The sequence below is a fragment of the Fusarium mangiferae genome, assembly GCF_900044065.1.
Source record: "Fusarium mangiferae strain MRC7560 genome assembly, contig: FMAN_scaffold015, whole genome shotgun sequence".
Classification (NCBI taxonomy): Eukaryota; Fungi; Ascomycota; class Sordariomycetes; order Hypocreales; family Nectriaceae; genus Fusarium; species Fusarium mangiferae.
Window position 1 is genome coordinate 1,164,296 of NW_024573935.1, and position 14,876 is coordinate 1,179,171.

A 14,876-nucleotide genomic window follows, 5' to 3' on the forward strand; every position below is an offset into this window, starting at 1 on the left:
TGTAGCTATCAGTAAACTTGTAAAAAGAATTCAATAGCAAGTCCCACTACTTTACAGCATTGTGTTTCCCCAATCAAGGCTCAACCACTCATCAATAGCCCTCCCAAAGTCGTGCACTTGCGGAAATATGTTATCAGGTTCCATAGCAGATCCGAACCCCTCTTGGATATTCTGTTGTAGAGATCCTAGCAATCCCGAAGCATCAGATGGGACACGGCCTCTTATTGGGTGGCTAACCTCACCCTCACCAGGAGCATAGAGAGGCGTGTCCTTTGGCACGGTCTTGTGCCCGATGATCCCAGCTGAGCCGACCAAATCATATGCATCGCCGTCTTCGTTACTGCCTCTTGCCGTGTCCTGGTGGGTTGATGCCAGGCCGTTGTAAATGGATTCGTCGGCGCGTGCATCCGGTCTACCAGCATGCTCATAGGACAGAATATCCCAAAGAAGTCTCGTATCGATCGTGAACTTTTGCTGTGTTTGTCTTCCCAGACCAGGCTCTTCGCTGGCTAGTGGCACAACCTGTATGCTCTGCTGCAGTTTTCGTAGATTTTCATGCTTCATCCCTAATTAGTACTCCGTTTTGTCACTACAGTCCCGAAGCTACTCACCATGATAGCAACGCCATGCCATGTCAGACCCACGCATCTCAAGAACTCGAGACACTTCTCAAATCCAGCCTTCGCCTTCTCACGCAACGCAAATTCTTCCACAAAACTGTGCTGCAGATGAATGGTGGCAACTACTACAACAATATGGGCCAAGGTCGGGTCAGATACTCGATAGTCCATTTTCTCCAATACGTCAAGATGATACATGATCCATCCAATATGTCGGGTAATCGCGTCGAAAGAGCTGTTGACAAATGACTGGGGCATAGTGTGTCGAAAGTGTCGTAGTCGCATCGACAAGAGAAATGGGTGATTGAGAATAACAGGAATGGAAGCATAGACGAATTGGGTGAACAGGTAGGGACCCCAATACCCTCTGTTTTGTTGCAGAGTTTCAGGTGTCTGCTTATCAATCTGGTTAGCAGAGAATCGGTATTTGAGTGGTACGCTACAGTCGATCTCAAGGTGTCGATATGTAACCTGGGAATAGTCGGAGCGCGGATTCCATGGGGGCAATGTGTCTGAGAAAACACGACGGGAAGCGTATGATCGGACTGCGCGCCAAGCTTGAGCAAGAGGGATGGTATATTTCATGATCCCTCGGTCCATGTCGCATTGTAAGGACTTCTCTGGCGGAAGTAACCACGCCGTGCAGGTTGCTGTTCCGAGTGACGAGTCCTCACCGTGTGACATGGCAGTGGGCCATACACTTGAAGAAACACTGCCCTGTAAGTGATGAAGCACAAAGATACTTCGAATACAGTTGTTAAATTCCACAGCGTCACCGAGGAAGCTACCCTTCGGAACGCCGCTCAGTAGCTGAATCGCTGTACTGAGATATAGCCCTGCTTGGACAGTATTTCCTTCTAGATCTAAAGTCAGCTATAGTTAGAACATTACAGATTGATGACATACCTGCATGTTCGAAAAGGATGAGGAGACATAGTGTTTGTAAAACAGAACAATCAACCCGGCCACCGAAGACTTTGTTCATCACGATTTCCCTCGAGGCTTGTGCCATGGCATGAAGACGTTGTCGATACTGTTGACTCAATAACCGAGGAGGAAACCGAAGACATAATGCTTGCAGTGCCAAGACCAGCTCTGTCTCTCTACGTGGTAGCGACTCGGTAAACGTTTCAGCGTTGAAGAGGACCAAGGGTTGCCGATGAAGCCAGGTCAGATAAAGAGAGGCTAGTTCATCACTTCTGGGCTCGACGAGTGATGACGGTCTGGAGTCCTGCGTCAGCTACATTCAAAAAGGAATGAAAGAGCTGCTTACCCTGACGCTTGTCCTACGTCTAAGATTTCACTGGTATAAGGTAGCTCATCTTGACCGACCATGGATCTCGGTGTATGTCCTCCTTCCTGGTGTGACGCGGAGCGGCGGCGTGAATCATTGATCACAGGACTGAGATACATGTGTTAAATTCAGATCATTAACTTGAAGCCCGGCGTATCACTTACTCAAGGCGATCGATAAACAGGTCCAATTTCTCTTCTAGGGTTTCCATCCGAAGCTCCTGCAAGCAACGCATGTCAGCCACTGGCGGATTCTGCCACCAATTATATACGCACCAATGATCTATCCGAGCGAGCTCGTTGACCTTGGCCATCAGAGCCTGATTCATACACGCATATCTGACCGAGACGTTCGCAGTATGAGCACACAGGCTTCTCCCCAGGGCACTTGGACTTCTTACGACTGTGACTATTATTAGCACTGGGATTACCTAGCTGGTATTGGAAACGAACCGACATGGCTCGCAGGCTTGTCGTGCGCGTTTCGTTGGTCGAGAGTCATCCATTTTAATATCAGCTGATGCAACTGAACTACAGTTGATGAAGGTTTGGGGGACGCGGGGAATGGGTTATATGCGTGCTAGTCTGCTAACGGAAAACTAGGCGACTCGGTTATCGCTGGGACAGCTTATCTGACAGCGACGGACAACTCCGGGCCAATCACAGTCCTTGGGGCTCACTGTGTATTGTGCAGAACACGAGTATAACCACTGTCATTTGCTACAAATGAGCTACTACACTGAACATCACCAGTAGCTTTGATTAGTTTCCGCCGTGCGACTGAGCTTCAATGCTTGTTCTTGGACATTCCGTTCCGCTGACTCACCGGCCTCTGCATGTTCGACCTGGATAATCGCATTTTCCCAGTGTTTCTGTAAACTCGGACATCAGGAACACGGAATACTCTTTTCTGGCACTGGTACTGCTTGTGACGGCGTGGGCTCACTTAATTCTTCAATACTTAAAACGCTCAAACCTCTCGAAGGAATTCTCTTTATCGGTCACCGAGAAAGATTGCACAGCGCTTGCACTAGCCATCATCAACTGAATCTCACCACTTTCTACTCTCTACGCAGCCCGAAGTCTGCACTTTCAAAGAACATTCAACTCTGATAAGCCATAGAGACAGAAGATAACCTCCCTCCTACTCTCCGTCCCTGAGCTTACACCTTGAACCACATAGTCGTCCCTTGATCACCAGGCCCCGGACACGACCGTTACTATGCAGAGTCTTCCCCCGTCTGACATACGTCTCCCAGCCGAGATAGTGGTGATGGTTTGCTCTTGTCTAGGGAAACAAGACCAGCTTAACTCAAGATTGGTGTCTGGCAAGCTTCATTACGCGGCAACAATTCAAGCCTTTAGATCCATCAGGCTCAAGCCTGACGGCGATTCGCCTTTGCAATTTAGACAAATTGCATTGTCAGATAAACTGCGAGGTTTCGTCAAAGAGGTGACGATCGATACGGAGCTGGATCCAGGCGTTCCGTTCCATTCCGAAGCCGAGGACTTCTCTATTTGCCAAAATTTCCTTGAGTTTCTTCCCTACCTAGGCATGTTCAACAATCTCAAGCATCTACATATTCGATTCAGCCGATCGTCTAATCCACGAAGCAACAACATAGAGGAGAGTTTACACTACCGGTACTTGGTCTTGGACATTATTTCGCATTGCGTGGTCGGGATGTGGACACTGGGATATCGAAAAACGGTCTATGGTGCAATGCTACCGCCTGCGAGCAGCCATATGTTCAGATATAAACATGATACGCCAGTCCTACTGGGAGCCTCGCTACAGATCAAAGAACTTACCATTTCACATCTCGTCGGCTACAATGATCCCAGACTGATCCATTCCAAGGCCTGGAACATGCTACTCCGGTTGCCAACCATCATCGATCTGAAACTGCTGATGGGAGAAAATCACCCCGAAAACGGAACCGATCTCTCTGCTGGGAGGTCCGAATTCTTCAGTGCTTTGCCGTCAAAGTGGCTCCAACCTGATGTAGTCCAGAAACTACAAGTATTGTCACTGTTCTATACAGACTTCTGGGGCTGGTTCCCGAGAATGGACCTGGACCAACTTGGCGACTTGCCATCCCTTAGGGTTCTGGCCCTTGGGCGCTATATCTTTACCGATAAGAAACAGACAGACTGGATCGCGTTTCTGGGGCAGAACAATAAGAGCGGAGGGCTTGAAGAGCTTTATATTGACGAGTGTTGCATCATGTTTCAAGCTCACCAGCGTGGGCCTTTGGCAGCTGGTGGTTATCCAATTCTAGCCGCTGACATAGAACGTACCGAATACGACATACGATGGCATCACGTGCTGTCAGAATGGAGGATGAGTATGAAAGGCCTCAAGAAATTTGCCATGGGAGTTGGAGACTTTGGTTGTCCCGTTCGCACCATCGTGCCTTTTTTCCCATGGGGTCCGTTCAGTGCGGCCATGATCGTGGCAGGCGACCCTCCACAGTGGTATTTCGGGCACAATCGCCACAGATTCTTTGCAGATCCTGGACCAGAAGACTTTGTCGTACGCCTCTTCGACGCCTATCAGTCACGTCGCCAGAGCTCGAGGGCGGTGCCAATGGGGAACTACTTGCTGGGCGCGGGATTGACACAGAGTCGGAGAGCACGGATGCGATACGCTTCGTATGACGTTCGCTCGCCATATGGTTGGTTTATGGGCAATCAGTTTACGAACGGGGGCTATGATCGTGCTTGGGCACCTGAGCAAGAAACTGTCGAGTTTGACGATGCTGCTTACGCATTGCTTATGGAGACTATCCGAGATAGACTAAGATCTTAGAATGTGGGATGGCCGATCTGGAGATGCAACCTTAAAGGCTATTCTAGAAATGGACAGCCCCTTTCTATAGCATGGCTAGCATGTGAGTCTAGAACGTCTTGCAACATCAGCCGCAGAACAGATAGATGAATGATTTCTAAGATTCCTGGCAAGTTGAACTTGTGCACTTATTATTGATGACAGTGAATGACTTTATATAAGAGCTGGACGGCAAAGTATTTCATAGACAATAAAGAATATGAAATGGAATTCAACTAGTGAAGCTCGCTTAGAATCAACATACCCCAAAAGGATTGGTATGCTCTCACTTGAGTAACTAACTGCCGACGCTAACTCCTCCGCAAACTCTAATACCCCGCCAACTCCCCCGTAAACCATCTCGTTCGGGTTCATCCCGCCGATGGTAATTAGATTACCAGATGATCCCCCTCACTAATCCTTGCTGTTTACTTGCCGATGGCTCTACCGAAACATTACGGGCGCTGGATCTCATAGCTTATTGCAGATAAAGGAGTGAGCTAGCTGAAATAAGTCATCCGAGGTTTTTGGAGACGTTGGAGATGGAATCATCGATGCTGTGGTGATGGATAGGACTATGAAATGAGTTTAGATAAATAGAGACTGGTTGCTTGTCGAGTTTGCTAGGAATCAGAATATTGAGAATTACACCCGCACAAGTCTAACCCTTGCAACACCGCAAGAATGCCTACTCAAGAGGTAAGCACCATCTTCACTCCAAACCACCTCCCCTAACTTCAACAGGCACGCGAAACCATCCAGGATGAACTTCACATCGAAGTCCTCCCCGGAACGGAGATCATGACAGACGTTGGCAAAGAACACTACGTCCGTGCCAAAGAGTCCGATCAAGTCCTCGTTCCCCAACCATCCCAGGATCCTCACGATCCCCTCAACTGGTCGCCGTTCTGGAAGTTCTCTGCCATCTTTTGCGTTTCGACCATGACGTTCACTCAGGGTTTTGCACCGCTTGCTCTTGCGCCTATGTTTCCGGATTTGATTCGTGCTTATGATAGTACCCTTGAGGATGTCATTCAGTTCACGGGCGTTACTATCTTGATCTTGGGATTTAGTAACTTTTTCTGGTAAGCATGGAGTACTGAGGAATGAATATTTGTAGCTCACAGTTATAGGGCGCCCATTTCTACCTCTTTCGGCCGTCGACCTGTCTATATCGCTTCGCAGGTGATCTGCCTCGCATGCCACATCATTCGGGCTAAGGCATCCACCTACGGCATCTTCATGGGAGCCTGTGTGTACGTTAACCTCCACAAATCTGCCAAACCCTTGACTGACATCTTCAGCCTCAACGGAATCGGAGCCGGACCCTCAGAGATTCTCCAACCCGCCGTCATCGCCGATATCTTCTTCCTCCACGATCGCGGAACATGGAACGCATTATACTGGGTTGTGTACATGGGCTCACTGATGATCGCGCCAATCATCGCTGGACCCATGGCAGACCGCACTGGATGGCAGAACTTCTGGTGGCTCAATGTCGCTGTCACTGCACTGTCTATCGTACTCGGCATCTTTGGCTTTCCTGAGACAAAGTGGACACGCAATGATTCGATTGAGGCTGAGCGTGGAGTTAATGAGATTGTTGATACAACTCAGGACAAACCTTCGCACTCCCATGCCGATGCTGAGAAGACTGTTGGTACACCTCAAGCCCAGGGTGAACCAGCCTCGGACGCGCATTTGGGCAAAGGAACTCCCTCAAAGTTACAGTGGCGCTTGTTCCAGCCCAACTCAGCACCCCTTCAAAACATCCTTCTCGATATTTGGACCCCATGGAGACTCTTCGTCTATCCCATTGTACTCTTTGCTTCCTTCGTGGTCAGCTGGAGTTGCAGTAACTTCCTGATTCTGAACCTCACGCAATCGCAAGTATTTGCAGCTCCCCCATACAACATGAGCTCCCAGTCCATCGGTTAGCTTTCCAAATTACTCAACGAGAGCCCAGGTACTAACGTGTCCAGGCTTCCTCAATTTCTCCATCCTCGTCGGTGCTTTGATCGGACTCGTCACAGCTGGCCCCTTCAGCGATTGGGTCTCTGCAAAAGCAACCACGAGAAATGGTGGTATTCGAGAACCGGAAATGCGACTCCCTGCAATGATTCCCTATATCATCATCATGATCTTCGGCAATGTGATTACCTCAATCGGATACGAAAGGCACTGGCCATGGCCAGTCATTGCCGTCCTCGGCTACTCATCAGCTGGCATTCAGGTCGCTGCCCTCCCAAGTATCGCGAGTACCTATGCAGTGGATTGCTATAAGCCAGTCACCGGGTCACTTTTCGTTGCTATTACTGTTAACAAGAGTCTTTGGGGATATGGCATGGGCAAGTTCGTCACGCCATGGACTATCAAGTCAGGGTAAGCCATCTTGTGTACTATCTTTTCAATGTCCGTTGCTAACAGCTTCTTCAGATTTATCCCTGTTTTCATGACCAACATGGGCCTTACGGTTCTGTGGTGCGGCTTGGGTGCGGTATTCTACTTCTATGGCAAGACGTTCAGAAGGTGGACTAAGGACAGCAATGTTCACGGTTTTTAGTGTTATCCAGATTGTCTGGCTATCTGTACTCGTTGCTTGGCCACGCAATAGATCGTCAAGGCTCAGAGACCTGCTCACTGCTCTGTCACATAGCTATCATATACTGTCATTTCAACTTGCTTATCATGCTCGCTGTCGTTCCCAACCAGATATCGTATTGGTCTGTAACTAATGAGGCATCGACATAAACAAGCTCGCCGCATCAAAGTCTATCGACGACATGTCGAGGTTCTGATCCAACTCTCCATCAAGTAGATTCAGTGGTCCCCAGTAGTGATTCAAGTAGACCATTCCATCAGGCCAGGACGTCCCTGGATTCGCGGCTACCTCAACCTGGGACGACTTCTGTATAGCCTTTTCTCTCGCTCCCTGCAACAACTTCGCCGCTTGTAGCGCAACGACGCATTCGTCCATGATCATGAGTATCTCGATCGCCATATCTACTAGACGAAGTAAAGGTTGCATTTCGCTCTCGACTGCGTCTTGGGTCATGTATACCAGTATTATACTCGCGGCGAAAACAGTGTATGTAGTATTGTAGAACCTTTGACTTGTTAGAGAGGTCGCCTTCTGCGAGGGTGATGTTACGTACCATGTTCGGAAGAAGTCGCTGTGTTGGTAAGTCTGATATATAGTTTCAATTGTTTGTTTTGCTGATTCAAGGCACTTTTGAATGCCGACTTTTGTGTCACTCATAGTCGCCCTCTCCTGTGCCGTTGACCTCAATAGAAAGGACCCGAAGAGGAGGATCCTCAGGTTATGATATCCTACATCCATCGTTAGCATTGCGTGTCGGAATCGCATCGGAGTAAACATACGCAAGTTTAGTACAAGTCTCTGCCGTTTCACCCATTGAACATCCCTGACCCCTCTCAAAGACGGTACCTGAGTAGACGATCCCATCGGTCGTATAGCCTCAGGGAGCTTCTGTGTCCACGCCTCCAGGTCCCTCTCAATTTGACTAGCCATCGCCACCATCATCGGTATCGTGGTTTCGGGGAGGTAAATGCTCAGGCAGATGTTTCTTGTGATTTTGGAGAAATGCACCATGTGCTCGATGATGGCGCAACAAGGATGCTCAGACATCTCAGAGTCAATCCCGGTTGCGTTTTGACCGTTACTGATACGTGGGAATCGTCGGTTATGGTATAGATCCGCTCCTAGAGTATCCGGTCTCCCCATTGCGAAAGACATTTCACTTCAGCAGTGTTAGATCGGCGACAACGGAATGACTGCATGTCAGGAGATACTCACGTCTCTAAGGAGTAAAGGCCCCTAGTGAAAAGTTTAGCAATCGATCTATATCTCCAACTCAAGGACAGTTTTGACATACCACCAAGTCCGTGTCTCTGCTCTCAATAAAGAAGGTGGCTTCTTGCTATTGGGTCCCGGCTCACGATTTATGCCCATTGCCAGAGCTGTTCTTATGGCAAGGCCAACATACATGTATGACACTGGTACTTGTTAGTCGATCTCCATCATAGACATACATGTCTGACTGACAGTGTGGATGCAGTTCGTTCTGGCAGACTTTGGCCTGTGGTCGTTAGTTCCGTTCAGCAGAGCTTCACGGCGCAACCTACCAGGATGAAATAGCACTGGACCATATCAAGGTCCGTGACCATCCCAAGCCTATTACAGCAGTCTTTAGCTCTATTAAAGAACTTCCGACTCCAGGCCAGATTAGTCATTCCATCGATAAGCTCATCCTCCCTCGTCCCAACCAATGCCCCAATAGACAAGATGCTGTAGTACAAAGCGACGAAACTCGTGATCCTTTTGTTTTCTGGCCCTTCACCTGCCCACAACGACTCGCAGCGTTGCACGAATGAAGTCTTGTCTAAGATCGGGTGAATGTAGTGGATCGCGGAGAAGAAACCGTCTATAAAGTTGCGGCATTGTAGATACCAAGGTGAGTGATCAGACTCCTCGGTACTCTTTCTTCCCCGCTGGGTATCTTGTGATCCACTTGGGTCAAAGTGAGGGTTATGCAACGAGGATAAAAGTGCACCCGCGTCATCATCATCGTTGTCCTCCTCGCCAGTTCGCCGAACATGCGACAACAGTGCAACTGATGAAGAACTGCCATAGAACTCGACGTCTCTTGTGTGAGTATTCATTCCGGAGACTTCTTGTTCCCTAGTATGCCACGATGAGATGCTATTCGGCGTAGGAAAGGCTTCCATCACTGTTGGATGCTGAGCTATTGGCAACGATGAGGCATTCATCGCTATCCCTTCGGGACTATTGCTTGGTCCATCGGTTGCTGCCTTCTCATAGTTCTCCACAATGCTAGAGAGGCTCTTGACCTGATCTTCCAATTGTCTTACATAGCTATAGTTGCACTAGTGAGCCAAAAGCAAAGCTGAGATGCCGCAGGCAGCTATTACCTTGATGTCATGCGCATGCGCGACATGTCCTGGCCTTTGTACACACATTCGACATTTCGGCCTTCAAAGAGTCAGTCATGATGTGCTATGTGAGCTTCAGACACTAACTTTGGCAATATGAACAGGGATAAGACTCGTCGCACTTGTATTTCTTGGACCGACAGAGATCGCACGCGCGCGCAGCTCGTGGTCGCCGTGCACGCTGCGCTGTAGGTCTGTTCGCCTGAGGGATCTGGGGGTCTGTTAATTCATCCATCACGACAGTATCAGTATCTGGAAATTAGCGAACATGCACAAGACCCCAGAATATCGAAGCTTTGAGACCAGAGTGCGGAGACCCCAGATGGACGGAAATTTCGAGCTCGGAGGCAAATCTGGGGTAACGCGAACGACGAGCTGGGCGAAAGTGATCTGGATCTTGTCTCGAAGGTTTCATTGGCTGACAAGGTTTCTCCCTAAACTGAACATGGCTAGTGTCAAGATTCTCAAGCTGCGGAAAAGCCGGGCACGGCCAATGTAACCTCGGCTGTTCCGAGCGAGCTGCGAACTACCCTACATCCACTAAATTCCGATGGTCATTTCCATATATGTAGTAACGCGGCAAAGCTACCGGCTTGGTCTCTTAATTTCTCCTCTAACACGAGACTTATAGTTGGTGATCATATCTCTATCAAAATGCCAAGTTCCACTGTAAGTAATCAAAGCACCTAGTGTTGATCCAGCTAATTGTTCATCTTGACAGCAACCCAGCCAAGTTGACAATGATGTCCATCTGAATGTGATCGTTGTCGGAGCCGGCCTTGCGGGTCTGGCCGCAGCGATCTCCATTTCTCTTTCAGGACACAATGTCACTGTTTTAGAGTCGGCAAAAGAACTGCTCGAGGTATGTAACTCCGCTATGCCACATACCTACAGAACTCATAACTGATGCATTATTCAGGTCGGCGCTGGTCTACAAGTCACCCCCAACTGCACACGCATCCTCCAAAAATGGGATCTCCCCGACAGACTCTGGAAATTAGCCGCCGAACCCACGTCCCTCGTCGTCCATAGATACTCCGGCCGAACCCTCGCTATAGAACCCGATTTCCACAAGCATATTCGCAAGAAGTACGGGGCCCCCTTCATCGATCTCCACCGCGTAGACCTTCAGCTTGCGCTCTACGACAAGGCGAAGGAACTGGGCGTCCAGTTTAAGCTCGGAGATAGGGTAAAGGACATTGACTTTAGTATTCCTGAAGTCAGCACCGAGGCTGGGGCTAAGTACACCGGTGACTTGATTGTTGCAGCGGACGGACTCTGGTCTAAATGCCGGTCCAAGTTTCTTGGCAGTGAAGATAAACCCATGCCTACTGGAGACCTAGCATACCGCGTTGTTCTTGACGCGAAGGATATCGAGGATCCTGAGCTGCGCGAGTGGGTTGAACGCCCAACGGTGCACTTCTGGATCGGTCCAGGTGCTCATGCTGTTGGGTATTCCATGCGTGGGGGACAGATGTATAACGTTGTTCTTCTTGTTCCCGATGATCTTCCATCGGACGTCAGTCGACAGGCCGGATCAGTGGAGGAGATGCGAGAATTGTTTAATGACTGGGATCCCATTCTAGCAAGGTTTCTGAGTCAGGTCGACAAGGTTGATAAGTGGAAGCTGATGCACAGTAAGTTACCCACCCGCGTCACTATCCTCGGAGCTGACAGCGTTTTTAGGAGAAGAGCTTGATTCATGGATTAATGACGACTCAAACTTTGTCTTCGTGTAAGTGATTCTACAAATGATGTCACACGATGCATCCTGCTAATACCTGGCTTCCAGTGGTGATGCCTGCCATCCGATGCTCCCATACCTAGCCCAAGGTGCCAACTCCGCAGTGGAGGACGGTGCAGTTCTGGGTCTACTTCTCGGCCACGTCAAGTCCAAGCATCAACTACCACAGGCCTTGTCTATGTATGAGAGGTTACGCAAGTCTCGCGGAGAAGCCATCGTGAGAGAAACCTTCAAACAGGTATGGATTCCACATCCCTGGGGATAGTTCACAGTTTTGACTAACGTATCGTAGCGAGAATCATTCCATATGCCTGACGGACCCGCTCAAGAGGCGCGTGATGAGACTTTCTTATCTCAACTTGGCGCTGAGGAACTCAAGGGTCCGTTCCCAAGCAGGTGGACTTGCCCACAGGTTCAGCCTTGGCTGTATGGGTATGATGCATTTGAGGTTGTTGAAGATGCAGTGAAGCGTGAACCTTTCGCGCGATAGCTTGCCAAGGCTGTGTGGAATATTCAGAGTGTCTTATCATGTTAGCAATCGTTCCGTTTCCAAAGGGGAGGACTTTTAAGTTGCAAATATAAAACGATGAATTCAGGCATGAGATTCGGAGGGAGAAACTTATATGAACATATAAATCATGAAAGCCGCTTCATGCCAAACAGCATACTCATCGACTAAATGTTGGCTAGATGGATCTCATTGAAATACGAGAAGCTTCGATTATCAAACAGCACCCTAGCCTTTGGCAGGGCACTATTCCCAAACAGTAAAATTATCATGATCTACTTAATCAACGACTCGAGAAAGTCAAAGCCCTGTCTCTGAAGATTCCAAGTGACAGACCCCACTTCCATCTTGGCCGCAAAAGTATGCTCCTCCCCAGGAACCTCTACCATCCCGCACTCAACACCGTTCTGCTTCAGCACATCAAGCAACTTTCTACTCAGATGAACCGGGACTTTTGTATCTGCATCCCCATGCACGATGAAAGTCGGAGGAAACGAGGAGTCGACGTTCAATGCAGGGTCGACTTTGCTCCAGTCTTTCGAAGGAAAGATAGCGTCGAGGACGGTGCCGTTGGCTAGTTGTGTCAGAGCATATGCTTGGCGGGGGTCGCTGAAATCTGGAGGTCCTGTTGCCTGGCCTTCGAGGGAGACGCCTCCAGTGATGGGGACCGGATCTTCGTCGAATACTTTGTTGAGGAACGAGTCTGTGAGTCCAGGTGGTAGCTTCATGCCCTCAAGCCTTGTGGTCCAGAAGTCATCCGCAAAGTTGCTAGGCCCATACATGTCGTAAATTCCTGCGACCGGGCGAGGAACATCAAAGCCCTATCTCAGCGTAAGCCTCGTATACTACAGTTCTCTATCAGCGCAACTTACCAAGCAGAGTGACAAATGCCCACCAGATGAGGTGCCGAATGCAAAGACATGGTCGAGATCTGGTACGAGTGCCGAGCTTGCTTTGCCCAGAGCTGTTTCGAGACCTCCGTCATACACCCAAGCGAGTAAATCTCGACAGTCTCGCATCGGACCCTCCAAAAGATTCACTTGGGGACAAAGCCGATGATTTGGAGCAAGCACTATCCATCCTCGACTAAGACAGTCTGATACCTGGTCTTTGTTGACCATCTTGGAGGACCCGAGCATAAAAGCCCCTCCATGGATGTTGATTACTTCATGATTATCAGTATATATCCAGAGGCAGTCAAATGTTTTGACTTACAGACTGGACATTTTGTAGTTTTATTAGTGACGGAAGGCAGGTAAACATCAACATCAATCTCTTGTTCACCCAGCTGCTTGTAAACAGCTCGAAACGAAGTTGGTGGGCTCATTTTCTGTCTGAGGCCAAAAGAGCTGTAGCTCAATAAAGCGTAAGTCAAGATCTGGCATCCATCAAAGTAATCTGTCAAAAGACCTTGCCTGCCTCAGTTCCGATACACTTCTGTAAACCAAAGGTTCCGGTCGTGCCGTGGACCCCGTGTCGGAATTGCGGCTTTTCCGCACTTCAAGCCCAGCTTCGTCAGCGGCCAAAGTTAGTTTGAGGGGTAGCCATGGAAAGTCCGGGGCGGATGCGGGGTTCTCCAGCGCCTCCGACCCGTGATGTGGAGATCGGAAAGTGGGAGGTCGAAGGAGTAGAAGAGTAAAGGGTCCTGCTAATGATCCAGCATACCTACACAAGCCTACCAATTCATCAATTCTTGGCACTTTTCTCCAAGTACTCACCATCACTACCAAAAATTACACTATCCCTAAACAACATGAGCGTTCCCCTACATACTTCTCCTCCCAATGAGAGGACAAGCTACATGATTGACCAGCTCGAAGGAGAGCGCGTTAGCATTCCTGGCAGCAAGGGTGTTTTCAGAATCCTTGCGTCGTCGAAGCAGACCAATGGTGGCATGGCTGTGTTTACTAGTGGTGCTGTCTTAGCAGATGCCCCTGGCTTTCACTGGCATGAGGAAGCTCATGATGTCTTTCTTGTCACTAAGGGATTCTTGAAGCTGTGGAGTGGTGATGAGTGTCGAATCATGGGCCCCGGTGACTTTGCTTATATCCCTCCTGTAAGCCCCAAACCTTGTCTAACAATTTGATCTGCCGACTAATACGAGGATAGCATGTTATCCACAACCCTCTCCTACTCGGACCTCACACTGAGACCGTGGGTCTGGTAGCACCAGGTGACTGGGTCGACTTCTTTAGATATGTCGGCGAGACATACAATGGCATTCTTGTGCCGGAGACTGATGATCGCGACATCAAGTCGATGCTCATGCAGAAAATGATGGCGGCCAAGGACCGTTTCGACGTTCACTTCAAGCGTGACTATCAGCCTCCAGAGGTTGGCGAGTGGCTTGACTCTGAGAACCAACTCGCTGGCCCTGGCGAGGCTTACTTCTTGCGCGCCAATACTGGACCGCGATGGCTTCTGGGAGGTGTTATGTCAAGACCTTTCATTCTTGCATCACAATCCGGTGGCAAGTTCTCAATGTCGAGTATTGAGTCATCGAATGTCTACAAAAAGTCGCCTTTGAGCAAGTGGCTTACCTTTACTTCTATCGATCATTGCTTCATCGTTCAAGAAGGTCTGCTCAGAGTGAAGATCAAGTCTGGGGATAGTAGTTCTTGGAGTGAAGTCAGAGAGGGTCAGACGGTGGTCATTGCTGCGGGAGAGACTTTCACTATGGACTTTGGTAGTAAATATGTCCGTGTCTGGACTTTCGCCAATGGAAGAGGAATTGAGGAGCTGGTTCAGAATGCTGGATCGCCGGCTACAGGCTTCGTGCTACCTGATGAGGTTGGAGACTGGGAGGAGTCCAGACTGCTGGATGTGTGTAAAGACCTTGGGGTGGATGTTGCAGACCTCTAAATAATTATCATAACCAATACATTGCATTGCATAATCTATTCCTCT

General features: G+C 49.1%; 7 protein-coding genes across 7 annotated transcripts; 4 read left to right on the forward strand and 3 right to left on the reverse strand.

Moving 5' to 3' along the window:
• Positions 1 to 51: 51 nt before the first annotated feature.
• On the reverse strand, positions 52 to 2,419 carry FMAN_13009 (uncharacterized protein; the record flags this gene model as incomplete). The annotated part of the gene is made up of 7 exons (XM_041823517.1): positions 52 to 558; positions 612 to 1,477; positions 1,527 to 1,843; positions 1,894 to 2,022; positions 2,079 to 2,134; positions 2,190 to 2,316; positions 2,367 to 2,419. The coding sequence occupies 7 exons, from the start codon at positions 2,417 to 2,419 to the stop codon at positions 52 to 54; spliced, it is 2,055 nt and encodes a 684-aa protein (XP_041689089.1).
• A 716-nt stretch (positions 2,420 to 3,135) lies between these two features.
• FMAN_13010 (uncharacterized protein) lies at positions 3,136 to 4,725 on the forward strand (the record flags this gene model as incomplete). Its single annotated transcript, XM_041823518.1, has 1 exon — positions 3,136 to 4,725. One exon carries the CDS (start codon positions 3,136 to 3,138, stop codon positions 4,723 to 4,725), a length of 1,590 nt encoding a protein of 529 aa, XP_041689090.1.
• A 702-nt stretch (positions 4,726 to 5,427) lies between these two features.
• On the forward strand, positions 5,428 to 7,306 carry FMAN_13011 (uncharacterized protein; the record flags this gene model as incomplete). The annotated part of the gene is made up of 6 exons (XM_041823519.1): positions 5,428 to 5,442; positions 5,488 to 5,828; positions 5,877 to 5,999; positions 6,048 to 6,676; positions 6,726 to 7,125; positions 7,180 to 7,306. The coding sequence occupies 6 exons, from the start codon at positions 5,428 to 5,430 to the stop codon at positions 7,304 to 7,306; spliced, it is 1,635 nt and encodes a 544-aa protein (XP_041689091.1).
• Positions 7,307 to 7,474: 168 nt separating this feature from the next.
• On the reverse strand, positions 7,475 to 9,952 carry FMAN_13012 (uncharacterized protein; the record flags this gene model as incomplete). Its single annotated transcript, XM_041823520.1, has 9 exons — positions 7,475 to 7,850; positions 7,899 to 8,073; positions 8,125 to 8,504; positions 8,561 to 8,581; positions 8,640 to 8,760; positions 8,810 to 8,843; positions 8,890 to 9,640; positions 9,697 to 9,757; positions 9,805 to 9,952. The coding sequence occupies 9 exons, from the start codon at positions 9,950 to 9,952 to the stop codon at positions 7,475 to 7,477; spliced, it is 2,067 nt and encodes a 688-aa protein (XP_041689092.1).
• Positions 9,953 to 10,371: 419 nt separating this feature from the next.
• FMAN_13013 (uncharacterized protein) lies at positions 10,372 to 11,951 on the forward strand (the record flags this gene model as incomplete). Its single annotated transcript, XM_041823521.1, has 6 exons — positions 10,372 to 10,386; positions 10,439 to 10,579; positions 10,637 to 11,354; positions 11,404 to 11,452; positions 11,510 to 11,699; positions 11,754 to 11,951. 6 exons carry the CDS (start codon positions 10,372 to 10,374, stop codon positions 11,949 to 11,951), a joined length of 1,311 nt encoding a protein of 436 aa, XP_041689093.1.
• A 293-nt stretch (positions 11,952 to 12,244) lies between these two features.
• On the reverse strand, positions 12,245 to 13,296 carry FMAN_13014 (uncharacterized protein; the record flags this gene model as incomplete). Its single annotated transcript, XM_041823522.1, has 3 exons — positions 12,245 to 12,790; positions 12,842 to 13,134; positions 13,185 to 13,296. The coding sequence occupies 3 exons, from the start codon at positions 13,294 to 13,296 to the stop codon at positions 12,245 to 12,247; spliced, it is 951 nt and encodes a 316-aa protein (XP_041689094.1).
• Positions 13,297 to 13,722: 426 nt separating this feature from the next.
• On the forward strand, positions 13,723 to 14,831 carry FMAN_13015 (putative dioxygenase; the record flags this gene model as incomplete). The annotated part of the gene is made up of 2 exons (XM_041823524.1): positions 13,723 to 14,025; positions 14,079 to 14,831. The coding sequence occupies 2 exons, from the start codon at positions 13,723 to 13,725 to the stop codon at positions 14,829 to 14,831; spliced, it is 1,056 nt and encodes a 351-aa protein (XP_041689095.1).
• Between the last annotated feature and the right edge of the window lie 45 nt (positions 14,832 to 14,876).